Source organism: Bos grunniens, chromosome 29 (genome assembly GCF_055505025.1).
Source record: "Bos grunniens cultivar Pamir isolate PY7600 chromosome 29, Bosgru_T2T1.0, whole genome shotgun sequence".
NCBI lineage: Eukaryota > Metazoa > Chordata > Mammalia > Artiodactyla > Bovidae > Bos > Bos grunniens.
The window spans coordinates 13,998,335-14,018,305 of NC_141193.1; the positions used below are offsets into that span (position 1 = coordinate 13,998,335).

General features: G+C 51.3%; 1 protein-coding gene and 1 long non-coding RNA gene across 2 annotated transcripts; one reads left to right on the forward strand and one right to left on the reverse strand.

Annotated features, from left to right (window-relative positions):
- Window positions 1-1,383: 1,383 nt before the first annotated feature.
- LOC147342164 (uncharacterized) lies at window positions 1,384-5,154 on the forward strand. Its single transcript, XR_015157372.1, has 2 exons — window positions 1,384-1,562; window positions 4,893-5,154. It is a non-coding gene; the product is annotated as an uncharacterized LOC147342164 (long non-coding RNA).
- Window positions 5,155-7,128: 1,974 nt separating this feature from the next.
- On the reverse strand, window positions 7,129-19,389 carry MS4A18 (membrane spanning 4-domains A18). The gene is made up of 6 exons (XM_086383096.1): window positions 18,913-19,389; window positions 15,593-15,706; window positions 14,286-14,342; window positions 12,481-12,573; window positions 10,038-10,151; window positions 7,129-7,516 (listed from the first exon to the last, which is right to left on the reverse strand). The coding sequence occupies exons 1-6, from the start codon at window positions 19,378-19,380 to the stop codon at window positions 7,349-7,351; spliced, it is 1,014 nt and encodes a 337-aa protein (XP_086239222.1). The 5' UTR covers window positions 19,381-19,389; the 3' UTR covers window positions 7,129-7,348.
- Between the last annotated feature and the right edge of the window lie 582 nt (window positions 19,390-19,971).

Below are 19,971 nucleotides of genomic sequence, written 5' to 3' on the forward strand. Positions count from 1 at the left end.
GACAGAGGAGCCTGGCGAGCTACAGTCCATGGTGTCGCAAGAGTCAGACACAACTTAGTGACTAAGCCATCAGTTTTCCCAAACTGAGGGTCAGAAATTGTGCAGTCAAATGGCCCAGGCCATGGGCCTTGAAATTGGACATAATGGTCAGAGATGTTAAAACAAAAGTTTCAGCTGAGTTCAGATACTGGAGTGAGCTGTGCCACAGATGACCCGGTAGAACTTGTCAAAAAGCAGGTGGTCGTGAACCTCCTGGGTGACTTTGCCACCTTTGCCTATATGGCTGGGAATGGAGACTGAGAGTGGATTTTGGAGAGATTATTTAGAGTGATCTGAGTCTAAATACAGGGGAAGGGAAGTTTTTCTGTTCACCTTGAGACAAAAGGAAGGGGCTGGCTTTATGGACACTTGGAGAAATTGATATGCAGTCCTGCATTTTGGACCTCCTGTGATTCTGAGTTGAGGGAGAGGTTTTGGGGAGAGATACACAGGAGAGAGAACCACGCCCCCCCCCCCAGTGATGAGGGGGCACATCCAGAGACCTGGTAAAACACCTCTGCAGAGAAACCAGCTCAAACACTGCCAGCCTCAAAGGAGGGCGGTGGGTGCTTGCAAGAGCAGCAGCTAGTTCCCCTGTCCCTTCAAATCCTCCCTCTGTCATCTGGCCCTGGAGAAACTGCAGTCAACTAGCTGGGGGGAGGGGAAGCTGGTGGGAAAGCGAGTGGGGGGGTCCTCCAGGTCCTCTTCTCACCTGCCGTGTGCTGGGCTGAGAATCCTGGTGCGCTAAACCTCCTTGTGACCTAACAGATCAGACCCTCCAGTGACCAAATCGGGGCTGTTTGCCTCATGTGAGAGCAGCTAGAAGAGCACAGTGACCATCCCAGTTTCGATCTCACATAGTTGCTGTGAGTTTTAAAAGAAACAGTGCCTGCCTCGCACCCAGCACAGTGCCTGGCATGTAGGGGGCAACCAGTGCTTCTAGTGTCTGTTGCTGGTAACATCCGTATGAAGTAGGTACTATTACCATTTTGCCAATGAAGAAATTGAGCTCAGAGATGTTAAGTGATAATAATCACCGTCCAGTGAATTATTCTTTGTGAGCCTCAGTTTCTCCATCTGTAAAATGGGTCCCTAAAAATCCCTTTTGGTGCTCAAGCCCTGTTCCTGTGGAACCTGGGGTGAGGTGAACTGTCCTCTCCCTGCGGGCTTCTCTCCAGGACCTTCATGGGCAGGCAAAGACACAAATAACTCCGGAGAGAGGGCTTATTACCTGTTGTTTTAAACATAAGCAAGGTGACCTGCCCAGGGTCACATGGTCAAGATAAGGGATGGAGCTGGAATGTAAACCTAGGTCTTCTCACTCTACCTCCTGCTCTTTCCCAGTTCCCTGAGGCCCCTCCGATGTGGGGGCCACACTGTTGGGACACAGAGCTGCACAGAGAGCCCGAGGACACTGACTCCACTGGCTTCCGTCCCCAGAGCCAAGGTGCCCTGGTCCTACGCTGATTCATGGACCCACCACCTCTGACTGGGCCAACTCCACCTCTCAGCTGCCTGGACTTGTGAGTGTCTCTGAGCATCGACTTTACTCACGAGGCGCCAGAAGCAGTTTTGTTCATTCACAGTGACAGCAGCTGGGAAGGGGAGGTGTTAACCAGCTGGAGGAGAGAGGCTCGTGATGAAAGGCAAAGAGCACATCTGGAAGGGGGGGCGCTGCACATCTGGGAGGGGGTAGATTTGCCGAGTGGCTGAGATCTCAGGCCCCAGGGGGAAGAATCCAGTCTACCCTTCTGCCTGCTCTATCAGCTGCAGGCCCTGGGGCAAGTTACCTAACCTCTTTGGGTCTCAGTTTCCCCATCTGTCAAGTGGGTGACTGTGATGTTGGTGGGAGGTGCTCGAGTCTTCCAAGGATGCCCCATCTACTCCCACCCCACCCCACACCGTGCGGCCTCCTGGCCCCACCTCTGTGTTGAACGGGTATAAATTGGTCCCTTCTCTCTAACTCTGAGCCTGTGGTGTCAGGCTGGCAGGAAGCTACTGGGCTTCTCCAATCCCAGCCCATTCAGGACGGGTCAGGCCTGCTCTGCTGTCCCAGAGATGATGCTGTCAGATGCACACACGTGTTGGAGGAGGGCAGGCCTCCCCCCACCCCTACTGCCTGGCCCCTCTGAAGGTTTCCACTATGCTCTGCTGCCCGCTCTGCATCAAGAGCCTGGAGGACAGCCCCTTCCCCTTGCTGGGCCTCTGTTTCCTCATCTGTAAAAGAGAGGCGAGATAATATTTGCCCCTAAGCCCCTTGCCAGCTCAGGATCTGCCAGGTCCTTCTCTTTCCTTGGAGAAGGGAGGGACAGGGTTGGAATCACCTTTCAGCCTGCCTGAGGGGAGGAGTGGGGGTTGGGGTAAGGAGGGAGAGGGTGGGGAAAGGAAGGGGAGGGTGGGGGAGAGTGGTGAAAGCTGAGAGGAGGATTCCGGTTCCCTGAGATGACTGTTGGGGGCCCAAGGTCTCGCGATACCCGAGTCTTCTCAGTGACTGGCTTTGAGGAGAGAAGACCCATGCCCTTTCTTTAGCCCAACACCTGGCCGTGGTCCTGAGCTGAGGGTCCCCATCAAAGGGAGGCCAGGAATTCAGAGGCCTGGGAGCTGTCCTGCCCACTTAGTGCCGGGTGGGGAAAGACCAGGGTCACCACCGTCTCTGCTCAGTGGTCTCCTTCTCTCTACTTGCCTGGCGTTTGGCATGCCACTGCCCCGGGTCCTCCGTCACACCTCATGTCTCCTGTCTCGTCCCAGGTTCCCTGTCTCGTCCCAAGTCCCTTGTCTCACCCCAGGTTCCCGGTCTCGTCCCAGGTCCCCTATCTTGCCCCAGGTCCCTGTCTCATCCCAGGTCCCCTGTCACACCCCAGGTCCCCTGTCTCGCCCCAGGTCCCCTGTCACACCCCAGGTCCCCTGTCTCGCCCCAGGTCCCCTGTCTCGTCCCAGGTCCCCTATCTTGCCCCAGGTCCCTGTCTCATCCCAGGTCCCCTGTCACACCCCACCTCCCCTGTCACACCTCAGGTCCCCCGACTCGCCCCAGGTCCCTGTCTCGTCCCAGGTCCCCTGTCACACCCCACCTCCCCTGTCTTGCCTCAGGTCCCCTGTCTCGTCCCAGGTCCCTGTCTCGTCCCAGGTCCCCTGTCACACCCCAGGTCCCCTGTCTCGCCCCAGGTCCCCTGTCTCGCCCCAGGTCCCCTGTCACACCCCAGGTCCCCTGTCTCGCCCCAGGTCCCCTGTCACACCCCAGGTCCCCTGTCTCGCCCCAGGTCCCCTGTCTCGTCCCAGGTCCCCTATCTTGCCCCAGGTCCCTGTCTCATCCCAGGTCCCCTGTCACACCCCACCTCCCCTGTCACACCTCAGGTCCCCCGACTCGCCCCAGGTCCCTGTCTCGTCCCAGGTCCCCTGTCACACCCCACCTCCCCTGTCTTGCCTCAGGTCCCCTGTCTCGTCCCAGGTCCCTGTCTCGTCCCAGGTCCCCTGTCTCACCCCACCTCCCCTGTCTCACACCTCCCGTGTCTCGCCCCAGATCCCCGTCTCGCCCCAGGTCCCTGTCTCGCCCCAAGTCCCCAATTCGCCCCAGGTCCCCTGTCACACCCCATGTCCCCTGTCTTGCCCCAGGGACTGGCCTGGGCCTTGCTCCTAGAAGGGCAGGAGTACTCACCCGGCCGTCACCGCCGCCTTGCCCACTGCTGCCTGCTCCCCGCTGCCTCTGCTCTCCGGCTGCCCCTCCTGAGTTCACACATGTTTGTGTGAAAGCCTTGCTATTCGTGTGGGGCTTGGAAATCTTCTGCTGTGAGCTGCCGCCTCTGGGAAGTTCTCAAGTCCCTCCCGGCTCTGCAGCCTCACCCATCCAGCCTGACCACCCAGGGCCCCAGGAAGCTGCTGCTGGGAGCATGGGCTCCTGGGAGCAGGGCCCCTACGGGCATCGGCTCCTTGCCTCAATGTTCAGAGGGGAGACTAGGCCTGGAGGGGCCAGTGGCCTGCTGGGGTCCCACTGTGAGTGTCAGAGCCAGGACCTAGTCCACAGGGGTCCCCATCAGCCTCCACCCTCTTCCTGCTCAGGATGGGGGAAGACTGAGAGTTACCTGGAGGAGGCGGCCTGACTTCTTCCAGCTGAACTTGTCTGACGTTGGCGGAGAGAGGCCAGGTAGTCGGTCCCCCGCTTTCCCATGGCAGAGCACAGAATGTGTGATTGTAGGAGTGAATGTGAGCAGGTATGAGTACATGTGTGTGAGGGCATGGGCACAGGGAATTTGTGTGAGTGTACTTGAGCTTGTGAAAGCGTGTGTGTGTATGAGTGCATGCATGTGAACATGTGTAGGCATGCATAAGTGCCGGTGTGTGAGTGTGGGTATATGTGAGTGTCTGTGAGCATGTGACCATGTGTGCAGGTGTGACTGTGGTGTGTGAGTATGTGGGGGTGTGAACTTGTGTGAGGGTGTTTGAATGTGTTAGCATGTGTGACCGTGAGTGTGCATGTCCACAGAGTGGTCGTGAGTGTGCATGTCCACAGAGTGGTATTCGAGTGGTTTGGGTGCAGAGAATTTGTGCACCAGTTTCTAGATTCAAGTTCTCATCAAAATAGCCCCTGTGACCTCTGGGCACAATCAGGGAGATGGTGTCGGGGTGGACTGGAAGGGCAGGGCCCTGGCCGGCTCTCAGCTTAGCCAGGGATAGGACAGTCTGATTGCAGAAATGGGCCTGGTTCTCTTTCCCTCTGTGTATCCACACCTCCTGCAGCTACAACAGGAGTCTAGTTCCCCAAACCCTTGGATCCAGGCTGCCTTGGGTGCAGCGTAAGTGGCCAGTGCCAGCGCTGACCTGAGGCCTCAGGAGGTGCCACCTGCTTCTGTTCTCTTCAGGAAACCAGCACCTGCCCCGCAGCATGTCCTGGCCAGCCTGCTGGAGGATGAGAGCCAAGCCAGCCCAGGAGCAGAGCCAAGCCAGCCCAGCTGTGCCCACAGAGGCCCCAGAGTGTGAGAGAGCACGGCCAAGGTCAGCAGGGCCATCAGCTGACCCTGAGCTGAACACAAACACATGGGTGAGCGTAGATCAGAGCAGAAGTCCTGCCCAGACAACCCAGTGACTGGTGAGCAAAAATAAACGCTTATGGAGGAATGCCACAGAGGTTCCACAGTTGATTGTCTTGTGGTCCTTCTCTGGCGATAGGTGAATGAAGACGTCTGTTCTCCTGTGGCAGCCCCCTCATCTCTCACATTAGCAACTCCGTAGGCCAGGGACCAAAGAAGCTGTGCTGACCCTTTAAGAGCCAGGAGCAGCCAGAAGAATGGAAGCATCCAGACTCTAAGCCCAGCACTAAGCCTCACCCAGTCCTTTCCTACAGCTGGTGACCCGTTTTCCTTCATTATTTGGGCACTGCGTGCAGCCACCATCTCTAGCTGAGTGACTCCTTGTTTTTCCTTCTGGGAATGCTTGATTCTTTCCTGTCATTTACCATTTTCAGAACAATGGGAGTGCCCTAACTGCCTCCACAGGTGATAAAAGATATTTTTTTGTATCCCTATGAAGGTTCATGTTCCAACACATCACAGGCATTGTTGTTGTTATTACTATTTTTGCTATTGTTATTATTCTTGAAGTTCAAATTGTTCCTTTTTAAGGCAGTGGGATCCCCTTCAAACTGGCTTTGTGTCCTTCTGAGATGTCCCTTGTGGAACAGTTTCTGAGTCTCAGCTTCCTCATCTGTAAAACAGGCTTCAAATATCTACCTGTATTATTGTTGGGAGATGAAATATTTGTGTTTCGGGCAGTGGCGGCGGAAGAAAAAAAAAAAAAGAAATATTTGTGTTTCATGAAATACAGCTGCTGTATACATGTTACTGATGGTCCTGCCCCTTACCCTCCCAGCTCCCCCTCCCACCCTTTGACTTTTCATATTAGAATGACCTCTGGAACCACACCATAAGGGCTACACAGTGGTCACAGGGCCTTCTGATGATCAGTGACACAAATGTGTCATCCAGGGCTTGTGGCTGGGACACTTCAGGCCATCAGGTATGATGGGATGGGAGTTTCCCACTCTTCACTCTTTTTTTTTTGCTCCCTCTTCCTTACTGCTAGTAGAAAAAGAGATGCTTGAGCAGAATCACTTATTGCAGTTATGCTAGGAGCAGTTGTCACATTAGCAAGATAGAGGTTGGTTGGTCCCTTGTTGACATATCAATTGGAAGTAACTCTGGAGTAAGGAGCCACTGCCACCTTCCATCATTTTTAAAAGCTTAACTAATTAAATGTTTTATGTATTGATATGGCCGTGCTGGGTCTTTGTCACAGCATGCAGGATCTTTTCATTGCAGCATCCCGGGTCTTTTAGCTGCGGCATATGGGATCCTGACTAAGGGTTGAACCTGGGCCCCGTGTATCAGGAGCTCAGAGTCTTAGCCATTGGACCCTCAGGGAAGTCCCACTTTGGGGTCTGCTGTCAGGCTGGAGTCAGGACTCTGGAGGGGGAAGTGAGATGAGGGGACTCCCCAGCAGCTGACTCTCCATGGGCTGAAAGCACATGCCAGGACACTACTAGTCCATAGGGCACTTTGTGCAAATGGGGAAGGTACCTCTTCATTAAGATAAGGTGTTTTAAGTTAGTGTGTATATACCACTGAGCCACCTGACTAGCTCTCTTTCTCGGGTACGGGTGAGTCACGTTTCCAGAGCCCCAGACAGTAGCACGTGGGTCCATACACTCTTCTACTCATTCACCCATGAGTGCTGAGGCATCTACACTTCAGCTGCAGCGTCCACACTCTCCACTGCTCCCCTTGCTCCTTGGGGCAACTGTGTCAGAGTCAGAGCTTTGGGGAAGGGACCAAAGTTGGACCTCCAAGAGTTCCATGACTGAGGCACCAATTTAGAACAGCAGACCCGGAATCAATCCCTGGGTCGGGAAGATCCCCTGGAGAAGAAATAGCAACCCACTGCAATATTCCTGCCTGGAGAATCCCATGGACAGAGGAGCCTGGTGGGCTACAGTCCATGGGGTCACAGAGTCGGACACGACTGAGTGGCTAACACTGAACAGTGCACCTCCACCAGGAGCGACAGTAAAAGTGCACCCTGCACTTCACCAAGGTTAAAGGATGCCGTGTCCCAGGAAATGATTTATGAATTAAAAAAAAAGACATCAATAAATGAAAGTGAGGGGTAAAGAAGGGAGAAGGTGACTGTTCATTCTGGACCAGCAACACTGCTGGGCATGTGCTTCTGTAAGTTTCCGGGAGAAGGAAAGCGTCAACTGAAATGGCTCCTCCTCGTCATTGAAACAGACTGTCTGTTTCTGGGCAAAATCAGATACATCTTCCTAGGAGGGTACAGGGGGCACCATCACTGCAGCGTTGGTGGGGGAGGTGGGGTTGGCAGAGCTGGTGATAACGTTGACATGGCCAGTGGTACTGTAAGTAGCGTTGAAGGGGCCGGTGGGAGTGTTGGCTGGGTTGGCAATGACTACGGTTGGAACCTCTGTCCTGTTCTGAAAGACAAAAGGATATGAGGCCATCAACTTCCCCTGTGGTCAGTTGCAAAAATGGCCACAAATTCTTCCCCTTCCTGTTGCCATGCCCTTGGGTAGACCTCCCCTCACTGATGCTGGTCTTAGTCATGGAACTTCCCTGGGTCAATGGACCAACAGAGAAAATGTGAGAGAAATGTTTGCAAATCCAGGCTTGCTCTCTCGCTGCCCTTCTAAACGCTGAGGCTGCCATGTAAAGAAGACTGGGCTGGCCCACTGGGTGATGAGAGAAAAGTAGGCCAGTTGGCGTGTCAACTGGCAGACATTCAATTGAGAGTATTTGAGACAATACAGTTAGCAGGCAACTCACCAACCGACTGTAGACTCACGGCGAGTCCAGCAGAGGTCAGCTGAGCTGGCCCAAACCAGAAGAACTACCCAGCAGACCCAGAGAATCATCAACTACAGAAGCAGCTATGTTTAAGGGGCTAAGTCTGGGGATTGTTTGATATGTAGCAAAAGCTAATGTACAGAGAAATCGGTAGCTAGAAGCAGGATAACAAAATCTAACATGTGCCTTGGATTTGGGACTGGATGGCCAGTGAGGCTGGAGAAGTAGCCAGGAAACTGGCATACAGCTAGATGTATAATTACCCACGGTATGTAGTGGTGAAGGACTGTCGCATTTTGGAAGACAGAAAATGCACCTAAAAACTTTTGCCTCTTGCTACGGAGACCAGGGTTTCCCGCACTGCAGGCAGATTCTTTACCATCTGAGCCACTAGGGAAGCCCTGATAAAGAAGATCACCAGGCATTATATGGGAATGTCAGTTGCTTGCTCCTAGCTGCATATGGTAAAGTACCATAAGGAAGAGATCATATAAAGAATGATTCATTTCACAAGTAATATTTAGAGGGGAAAAAAAGAGGGCCTGGGACCTGAAAAATTAGAAAATAAAATTGTCTCTTATTTCCAGGTTCCTCACAGATAAATGACATTTGAAGTAAAAGTAGGCCTGAGAACAAAGATCAAACCAAGATGTTTCTATACAACTCTTTGTTAAGATCTATAAAAGGTTTAAGGCAGTGACTAGCAGACCCTTTCAGCTAGACAAAGAAGCTTCTAAGAATTTTAAGGGCATGGTCCCACAGAAACTTAATCCCAAAATAGATACTCTAAAAGAGAGAGGAATGTCTGGAACATAATCTCAGGTGTGATTTTTGTCAAACAGTAAGAACCATAATCTGATCAAACATTCTCACTGTTTTAAAGGAAACTGTGTCAGCAAACAGACCATCGTCTTGGATTAACTTGGAGCTGCTCAAACTGCAAAAGGGCCTTTGGGTCCTACTTTCTTCATACAGGAGGCAATCTGAGAGAGCTATTCTTCTTCCTCAAGATGAAAAAGGTGGACCATTTCATATGGAAAATGGGTCACTTCTTATGGAAAAGAAAAAATGTTTTCAAGCGTGGAGCCAAGAGTTCAGAGGATGGAGTCAAGGTTGCAGAGAGCCTAGATGGAAGCACTAGAGAACCGTGATCTGGGCAGACTCTTCCGGGGAGTAGAATTGGCCTTGGCCTCTCATCAAGGCACACTCCCCGGCCCTGGGATGGGCTAATAGCCAGCTGGCCCTAGGATGTCAGGATTGTTATGGAGCCTTGACTGCCCTGTCTTCCTCTTATCAAACAGGAGGGCACATTGAATCCCTGAATCTGGGGTTGGCCAGGTGACTTACTTTGGCCAAAGAGACATTAAAGAATGTGATATGGGCAGGGACTTAAAAGTCTGTGCCTATGGGGCTGGCTGTGTCTCACTGCTCTCGGAATCCAGCTACCCTAAGAAGCTCAGGCTAACCTCCTGGAGGAAGTGATAACACTTGGAGCAGAGATGGACTTATTTGTACGTTGGAATCTTAACCCTCAATCTGATGGTATCCAAAGGTGGGGCCTTTGGGAGGTAATTAGGTCATGAGGGGGCTTCCCAGGTGGCACTGGTGGTAAAGAACCCACCCAGCCAATGCAGGAGACACAGGAGACGTGGATTCAATCCCTGGGTCTGGAAGATCCCCTGGAGGAGGGCATGGCAACCCACTCCAGTTTTCTTGCCTGGAGAATCCCATGGACAGAGGAGCTTGGTAAGCTACTATCCATGGGGTTGCAAAGAGTCAGACACAACTGAAGCGACTTAGCACGCTCGCAGGTCATGAGAGGGGAGCGGTCATGAACGGGTTTAGTGCCCTTAGAGAGAGAGATGCCAGAGAGCTCTCCCTATCTTTCTGTAAAATAGGGAAGCTATAATAAGAAGACAGCCATCCGAAAGCTAGGAAGAGAGTTCTCACCACAACCTGACCATCCAGGCACCCCGATCTGAGACTCCTAGACTGTGAGAAATAATTATAAGCCATGCAGCCTGTGGTATATTTGTTATAACATTCTGAACCAACTAAGATGTCCTCTCAGGCCCCACTTCTCCCAATGTCCAGTCACCTCTGCTACCTCCAGAACACTCTCTAATTCCTGGAGCAGGGCCCAACACTCACCACAAACTGGTTCCAACATGTAGCCTGGCACCCAAAATGCGAGACCACACAAGTGAGGCAGAACTCCAGCAGGACGAAGGGGAGGAGACCACCGGAAATTGTCTTCACGTCAGTCTAGGGGCAGAGAGGAATGGGAAGGGTTTTGTCACAGAGGTGACTGTCCTGTGACCATCCATGCCTGTAGGGCTCATCTTAGGCAAGCACCACATGCCTCAGCTGGAGAGCCCCAGACCCTCTGGCACGTGCTCCATGAGCAGTTGCTATGGGTGCCCCTCTCACACGCCCCCATGGTACGTTTGAGGGCACGACAGCCAGACTTCCAACTACTGGCACCTGCGTTTCTTTGCCTTGGGGCTTTCTCTGGTCCTTGGGGTCCACTTTGCTTTTCATACAACAAGTCTAAAATTCCGGGAGGATTTCAGATCAGCAGTCTATCAATGACTGACAGGGGCTAGTGGATAAATACCCTCGATTCTCACCCCTGGGCTAGGAGGGTGTGACTGAAGCATGTGTCTGCACTGCTTTCCCAGGTGAGTTTTCAGTGTTGGATGAAGTCACCTGGGGGAAGTCCTCTAACAGCTGGACCCAGGCAATCAGAGGTCTTCACCCCTCCCCTTGGAATGCACTTCTGCAGTGGGAGTCATTTTTGAGGATGCAGCCTTGAGAGTAGGTGGTGTTAACACCATCTGGACTGGATGCAATTGCATTTGTAGGATTCTGATGGGCAGTGCAGAGGTCAACTCATCTTGCAGCGGCCCAAGACAAGCCTCATACGTCAGTTCCTTGTCTTATTAGACGTGCCACCTGCCAGTCTGGCATGGCTGCCTCTTTGGTCAGTCTCCCCCTGCCCTCCAGGGTTGGGGACTGGTTTAGGAACCAACACTCAGGGTAAGTGGCTTGATTACATTATATCTTTACTGGTCCCTTCTCTTCCCCACCCCATTTCTCATCACCCTGCTGGCATTTGCTTCCTCCCCCAAATAAGCTGCTTGTCTCAAAGTCAGTTCTGGGACTTCCCTGGTAGTCCAGTGGTAAAGAATCTGCCTGCCAATGCAGGGGACATGGGTTTGATCCCAGGTCTGGGAAGATTCCACAGGCTTCGGGGTAACTAAGCCCGTGTGCCACAACTACCGAGCTTGCCCTCTAGAGCCCACGTGCCACAACTATCAAAGCCCTTGAGCCCTAGAACCTGTGTTCTGCAGCAAGAGAAGTCACTGCGATGAGCAGTCCACGCTCTGCAACTAGAGAGTAGCCCCTGCTGACTGCAATTAGAGAAAACCTGCACAGAGCAATGAGACCCAGTGCAGCCACAAAAAAAAGTCAGCTATGGGAGGAACCCAAAGTGAGACCCACTTCACAAGCACCCTGGCACATGTGTGGCATTTGATGCCCCCAGGAGTAGTTTTCAATCAGTGATGGTGGGAATTGGTGGGCGAGTACCGCAGGCCCCTACCCAGGACAGGATGTAACTCTGAGGCAGTGTCCTCTCTGTCTGCTAGAGTCCCAGCAGGATTAAGCTCCGGCAGTGACTTGCTTGGTGACACCCTTTATCTGTGCCTTCCTTTCCTTGTTCATCTTATTCTCTCCCCTACCAGTATTTCCTAAGGGAACTTCTGAAATAAATGACTTGCTCCTGAATCCCGGATCCAGCATCTGCTTCTGGGGGCCCCAGATAAGAGGAGAACCTGGGGACAGCACCTTCTGTTCTTGCCACCAGCTGTCCCTCCCTCAACAGCTTCCTGGGGGCAGGTGGCCTTGAGGTCTGACTGTGGCTACTGCCCCACCTGCCTGCCTTGGCGTTTGCTGCCTCCAAGCAGGAACAGAACAGGTATAAGGAGGGGCCACCTGGCTCCAGCTATCTGAATCTCAGATAAAATGGGATCTATCTCACCTGCCTCAGAAGTCAGGGGTTTTGGTGAGGGTTACGCATTTTAGGATGCTTTCGAACTGTGGTGCTGGAGAAGACTCTTGAGGGTCCCTTGGGTAGCAAGGAGATCAAACCCGTTAATCCTAAAGGAAGTCAACCCTGAATATTCATTGGAAGGACTGATGCTGAAGCTGAAGCTCCAATACTTTAGCCACCTGATGCAAAGAGCTGACTCACTGGAAAAGACCATGATCCTGCGAAGGATTGAGGGCAGGAGGAGAAGGGGATGACAGAGGGTGAGCTGGTTGGATGGCATCACCAACTCAATGGACGTGAGTTTGAACAAGCTCCAAGAGATAGTGAAGGATGGGAAAGCCTGGCGTGCTGCAGTCCATGGGGCTGCAAAGAGTAGGACATGTCTGAGCGACTGAACAACAACAAATAACACATTTTAGGACTAGGGCTGTCATACGAGGGTGGAATTTGGCTGTGATTCCTTCCTGCTTTGGAACAGCCTCATAAACAAGCCTCCCCGATCTTTCGGAAGCCTGGGATGCTCGTAGCCTGGATCCTCACCGCCAGGTTAAAGATCAGATCCACAACAAGAAGCAAGACCCCAGCCAGGGAAACGATAGCGCTGACCACGTTCATGCCGATGCTGCCATGCACCTGGAAGAGGCAGGGGGAGAGGCACCGGTGAGTCGAGTCTGAAGCCGGCCTTGTGGGGACTCCTCAGGGAGCAGGAGGAAAGGGGAGCCTGGGCAGGAAAGAGGTGGGTTGTGGAGAAACCAGCTTATCCTAAACTCACTGAGGTGAGATTATTCTTTATTCAATAGGCAGAGTCCACCTGGGCCAGGGGCTGTAGCTGTATTTGTTTGGGGAAATACCTCCAAAAGTAGCTGCCAGTGCAGGAAATGAGATTCAAAAGCCAGATTGGGAGGAGAGGTGGCAAGGATGCGGAGCTGCTCTGTGGAAGAAATGAGCAGGGATGGGGGTGATGGTGGCAGGGGGCATGAATTGGGATTAGAGGATTGCCTTGAGAGAAGGGAGAGGAACGTTTCAGTCCTGCTGGAGGGAGCTGGAGTCTGGGCTGGCAGGATTGGCTAGGGAGGGTTTTCAGAACCAGAAAGTCTAGTACTCCATTTTAAGGGATCTTCTGCCCAGTGTCGGGATGCTGAAATCCTCCAATCACTCACAATGTCCCCTGCTCAACTGCCTCCCCTGGAAGGTGGCTCATGGGGATGGAGATGGGGAGGGAAGGACTGTGTCCACCTGTGGGCGGAGGCTGGGAAGGCTGGCAAGCAGAGTAGAGATGGAAGTAGACACTTCATCTGGAAGTCAATCATCAGAACCAGGGGGGACTGGGAGCCCCCCAGGAATTGGTAGGCATCTTGGAGAGGTCATTGGATTTCCCAGAAGATGTAGGACAAGAGTTCGATCCGCTTTTGTTCGTCGATTAAGGAGCACTGTGAGCTCGGCTGAAGTTGGGGGGCCTGGGAAAGGGGCTCTTATCCTGTTGAAGGGGATGGAGTAAGGCAGACTGAGGGGCAGCAGACATTTGCCTTGCAGAGAAAGGACTGGTCACTGGAAACCCTCCACGGGACAACCCAGCCCCCTAGCTAACCCACGGCTTTCCCATTGAAAAGGCAGAAGAGACAAGAAGCCCTTTGGAGAACATGGAGAGGGGCAGGAAGGACCTGGAGCCAGGGATGAGAGGAGGGCCCTTAGAAGCTCTACATTTATCCCTAAGCTTCTTAAAGGCCTCAACAAAAACAAAACATTCATAGGTGTATCTCTGGCTGTCGAGACAAAGGATGACATTCTGACGGTGCAAGGGAATTCTGGGTCCTGTGTCCTATGGTTTGAACTCTGAACTGTTCAAGGCACACACTCCCCTCATTTTTATAGGTCTAGCCAAAGGGGAGGGCAGGAGGTGCCTTACAGAGGTGGCTGAAATGTGCACACATTTCCACTTGGTCTCTACCTGACCTTCTGTTTAATTCAGAGCACCCCAAGGTCATGGTGCTGTGACTACTTGGCCATTTGCCAAAATGCCAAGTGTTTGAGTAATTAAATGCAATAGGTGAAGGCACAGTGGTGGGATCAGAGGGCTCTGGGTTTAAACCCCAGCTTGGCCACATTCCTGCTGTGTGATCTTAAGTCCAGTCACCCGACCTTTCTGTGACTCGGTTTCCTCTTCTACAGAATGAGGATCACAGAACTTTGTAGGCATGTGGGGACTGAATGAAGTAAGGTATGTAAGAGCGCTGAACCCTGGGGCCAGGACCAGGCCACTCTGGGAGGCTACTTGGAGGCCCCTGGAGAGTCACATTCTAACATTCTAACATTGAAGGATGATGAAAGATGGAATTACAACTCACCATGCAAGAACTGTGGTCCTTTTCAGCCTCCACTGAGAGCGATCCAGAGATGATAAACTACGCAGACAAAAAGGAGTAAGAGCAGTTGTACAGTGTGTTGAAAAGACCACAGTCCATTCAGAGGTGTAGCTCTGAGTCTTCAAGGCCTACATGCCTTGTTTCTTAAGATGGGCATGTCTGTTTACCTCCTCTCAACATTTTCACCATCCCAGTGGTTAGATGCCACAATTCCCGAACTCCTCTGTGTCTAGGTTAAAATCTTTTCCCCTAAAAGCCTAAATTTTGTTTCAGGATACTAGACATCTTATTTCTGTGCCTGGTCCCCATTGGGCCCACTGCCTGGGCACAGGCATCGCCCAAACTCATGGATCATCTGGCCTCCCGCCACTCTATTCTCGACTGTGATCTTGGAAAAGCAGGGACAGGGTAGTAGGGTGAGCAGAGCCTTGGGGCTGGGAGACGGGAGACCTAGGCTTCTGCTCCACTCTTGCTCCTAACTCACCTTGCTGTGACCCTAGGCAAGTTGCTGCTCCAGCCTGGGGGTCCTAACTGGCCCTAGATGCTGTGAGGCAGGTGACGGATGTGTGAACCCAGAGGCAGGAAGAATTTGGTCCAGTTATGAGAGCCCTGAATTGAGGGGGCCTGGGCTCGATCAGGACTTTCTTCCAACCCTTCCTGGCTGTGAGCCTGTAGTCACCTTGCCTAATCTCTCTGAGCCCCAGTCTTCTCATCTAGCAAATGGACGTGAACAAACAAACCCTGCTCTTTCTATCTACAAGAGGGTCATGTGATTCTGTAGTTGTTTGGTTGCTAAGTAGTGTCTGATTCTTTGCGACCTCATAGACTGCAGCGTGGCTCCCCTGTCCTTCACTCTCTCCTGGAGTTTGCTCAAGTTCCATATCCATTGAGTCAATGATGCTGTCTAACCATCTCATCCTCTGCTGCCCCTTCTCCATTTGCCTTCAATCTTTCCCAGCAACAGGGCATGGGAGAATAAGGGTGGGGTTATACATGATTTACATATTTACATTTACACCAAATGAGAACCCCGAGAGGGTGGAATAATTAAAGCACGTGATTGGCTTGTGAATAGCTGAAAGTTCCTTAGAGGCAGGGGGCGAGTTGCTGGAGCACGGGGTCCGGGCCGGGTCCTTAATCCTGTCCTGCACCTACAGTCTTAGGTGGCTGACTCTGGGCTCCCAGAGCCCTATTATTGGGAGTGCATTCCAGGCTCTTTCTTCTTTCACTCCCCCATCCCGGTCTGGTAACTCAGAACCCAGAAGGAAGCCACAGGGCCTTGTACTCACGAATATTCCTCCCCAGACCAGGTACCCTGATATTGCGGGATAAGAATATTGATGATACAGTGAAGGATTGATGGCAGTGAAGATGTGAGTCAGGCCGATGAGAATCTGGATGGCCTGCAGGGAGGACAAGGCATCGTGAGAAAGAGCAGAGCTGGGGGCCTGTGGGACTGTAGCTCCCTCGGTAGCCCAGACTGTATCCCAGAATCCCTGAGCATGACTGCTCTTAGGGCATAAATCTCTTGGGGTGGAGTCCATGTCAAGGTATTGTTTTGAAGCTCCACAGATGATGCCAACGTACACTCAGAATTGAGAGCCATGGACATAAACGGAAGATGGAGGGGTGGGGGATAGAACAGATCAGGATGGCTTTCCCTCTCGACTCTGCACCTGCAGGCTTGCAGAGAAGATGCCTGGGCGGGGGCTTTGGCAGCATACCAGACAGGCTTGAATCCTGGCTCTGGCGTGGTCTCAGGCAAGCACCCTCCCTATGTCTCTCCCTAAGACTGGGATGACCGTATCTGGCTTGCGGGGTTGCTGTAGACGGGGGTCCTCAACATCCAGAATCTAATGCCTAATGATCTGAGGTGGAGCTGATGTAACAATAACAGAAATCAAGAGTACAATAAACATAATGCTCTTGAAATATAATGCTCATCCTGAAACCATTCCCCCCACCCTGCTGCTGCTGCTGCTGCTGCTGCTGCTAAGTCGCTTCAGTCGTGTCTGACTCTGTGGGACCCCATAGACGGCAGCCCACCAGGTTCCTCTGTCCATGGGATTTTCCAGGCAAGAGTACTGGAGTGGGCTGCCATTGCTTTCTACATTCCCCCTACCCCGCCTGTGGAAAAACTGTCTTTCAGGAAACCGGTCCCTGGTGCCAAAAAAGGTTAGGAACCACTGGTTGCAGAGATTAGAAAGAGGGCCCTATGGAGACTTCCCTGGCAATACAGTGGTTAAGACTCTGCCTTCCAATGCAGGGGGCATGGGTTCAATCCCTGGTTAGGGAACTAAGATCCCATGTGTCACAAGGCATGGCCACATTTTTTTCTTTTTTTTTTTTTAAGTGCCCATAAAGCTTATAGATAGGTCCTGCCACTTGGGAAGTGTTTGCAAGCCCTCCACCCACACCTTTCCTAGGCCCCACCCCTGTGTATTCCCTGCTGTGGGATCCTCAGTGCCTGCAAGCCTGTGCTGTTCCTCCTTCCCACCTGCTTTTCTTCCACTTCTGTCTGAAAGGTATTGGCTTCACCCTCATCCTACTGAAATCCCATCTTTCTTTCAACGACCAAATACATCCTTTTACTGACAGCCCCACATTCAGGACAAAATACCTCCTGTTTGGGGATCCTGCAGCACTTGCTATACCTGAAGATTTAAGGTGACATTTGACTTCTTCAGGCCTCAGGTTGCTCAGGAGTCAAGTGATCAGTGTTGAACAGATGTGTCAGCTCTCATGCTCAATGAGTCTAGAGCTTAGTGTACAGATCTGGGTTTCATGTCCACTGCTTCATCAAATAACATGCTTGATCTCATCTGTGTGCCCACTTTATCTTAAGATAAAGGCATAGCTTCTCCCAAATGAACTGTAGTTCACTAAAGGGAGTCCATGTTTTTGACCTTTCTCTATGTTTGATCAGGTTCCCTGGCATTTGCTCTAACTTAAAATAATTCTTTTGAAAGACTTTAAAGTAATTGGAACCCAAAGTTAACAAGCATTTGTCCAGTATTAATAAGGAAAATAATCATAACATGAACTTATAACTACTATGTAATATCATATAATATCTTCACCTATTGAAGGTTTTCCACACACATTTATAATCTCATTTCCTGCCTGTGACCAGTATTTCTATTCCTAATACTGTTGTTCAAAGAAAACTTCCCATACTGAGGTTTGGGGAAGTCATTCTGGTTTATATACATTATGCTAACTAAAACAGCCTGTTTGTGGCCTATCAAACCTCCACTGTACATTTGCTTTAATTATTAAAGAAAAGGGCATATTGACCAGAAGTAAAGAATGTCTACGTTAAATAAATATTAGGAATTTCTCTGCTGGTCCAGAGCTTACGGCTTTACGCTTTCCTTGATGAGAGTGAGTTCAATCCCTGGTCAAGGACTAAGACCCTGAGAGCTATGCACCTTGATCCCCCTAAAAAAATTCACCCGGGAAATTTGGGGACTTCTGTGGTGGTCTAGTAGCTAAGACTCTGTGCTCCCAATGCAAGGAGCCATCTGATCCCTTGTCAGGGAACTAGATACCACATGCCACAACTAAAAAAAAGATCTAACAAGCTGCAACTGAGACCTGGCACAGTCCAAAAAAAAGACAAAGAGATGAAATGCCTCCCTTCCTGGGATGCCAACGCTGGGGCTCCTTCAGTGATAAGCCTCCCTTCCCAGGTGCATTGGCTCAGATGGTAAAGAATCTGCCTGCCAATGCAGGACATGTGGGTTAGATCCCTGGGTCCAGAAGATCTGCTAGAGAAAGGAATGGCAACCCATGCCAGTATTCTTGCCTGGAGATTCCATGGACAGAGGAGCCTGGCAGGCTACAGTCCATAAGGTTGTAAAGAGTCAGACACGACTGAGAAGCTAACACTTACCCCCAGGTGCGAAGGCCACACTGACTCCCTGTGTACATGTTGATCTGTTTTTTTGTTTTTTGAAACCTTAAAGAATTGTACACTAGATCCAATGAGATATAAAACTGTGCTAACCACCCTACTTCTCCAGAGCAGTTTCTCAGAGTTATCTGAGAGGCTGTCTTCTGGGCTACACACTTCAGTTTGGCTCAAATAAAACCTGTTTCTATTCCTATTGTAGATTGCTTATTTTTACTGGCAGTGTTTTATAGAAGTTAATCCAAGATTTGATTTGGATAAGTTTTGGAGGCAAACAATCCCCTGCTCTTGGCACAGTACACTGGTTTGTCTGTCCCTGAAGGATCGACAGACAGAGGTAGGCTGGGGTGTGTGTGAGCCTGTCCTATTCTGCCCCCAGCAGGTGGTTGGGTCCTCTCAGGAGAGCTGGCCAGTTTGTACTCTTCAAGCACCAGGACAATTTATGCATGTCCTGTGGCAATTACCAGAAGGTACTGTAGTTACAACAGCCCCTCTGAGGTCATCAAGGATGGTTTCTGGATGAAAATAAGGGAGAGACTGGCCTCTGTGGAGTCGTCCTGACCCAACCTCCAGAAGCTGCCACCTACCTTCGTGTCCTCTGCCCTCTAAATCCATTCCCTTCCTTATCCAAGTGCACTCACTACAGCCGGGCTCATGAAGGGACCCAAACTGGAGAGAAAGAGAGACCACACTCACCCCTAGTGTCCTGACCTCGTCCTTTATGAATTTCTTGGGATCGAACGTAAAAGATGATCCAAATGGCATGTTCCATTGGAACTGGTTGGAGGTATACATCGGCCCAGGGGCACATGTGGGGGGATTCTGAGGGCCTCCAGGCTGGGTTTGGAGGTCTGTGGTTCCCAGTGAGTACTGGATCTCCCCAGGTGGGGTCTGCAAACTGGCCACTGCTGTCGGATGCTGAAGCGCAGTGGGCGGACCCTGTGTGGCGTTCACTTCTGCTGGATTCTGGATCACCACGCGTGGCGTCTGTAAGTTTGCTCTTCCTGCATCACTCTCGGTCACTCTGGATGTTAAGTAAGTGGCCATGCCCACAGGCTGCCCCTTGCTCCCAGGAGCCACAGGATTCCTGGCTTGGATCATGTACACATTACCTGGTGCCGTAACACCAGGCACAGTGTTGGCTCCAACTCCCTGCTCCATCATGATGCTCAAGTGCTGCAAAACAGGTAAGAAGGTGCATTTTCCCTCCTCTGAGAAAATTAATATGTGCTGCATCTGACCCCATCCTTATCTTTAGCTTCTTCATTAAAATAAAAATCACCAAAAATAAAAACATCGAAATCATCTAGCATGATATTATACAGAATGATCTTCTTCCCTTCCTTGTAGTCTGTGTTCTTTGGGACATGTTGGTTTTTGTTTTTTGTTTTTTGGGGGGTTTGGATTTGCAAGACTAGGTTACCTGGGGCCCCTTATCCCTGTAGACTCTTGTTTTCAGCTGAGGCAGTGGCTTTGTTTACAATGCTGAGGTCAATGTTTCAATCTGCCTGCCTTAAGTATCTGAGTGATTGGATGTGACCTCGCCATCCTCTCCCCTGCCCTGGCCACAGCTGACAGCCTAGGGGTGGACAAGGGACCCCAGCTGGGCCTAGAACTTTCCAATCTTGGGAATGTGGAATTGGACCCAAGAACCATTTCAGATTGAGGGGGTTATGCAGAGCTGGAGAGTGTCACAATTGTGTCATGTGTAGGGTAGTAGAGAAAATCAGTTAGAATGAAAAGAATGAAGCTGAT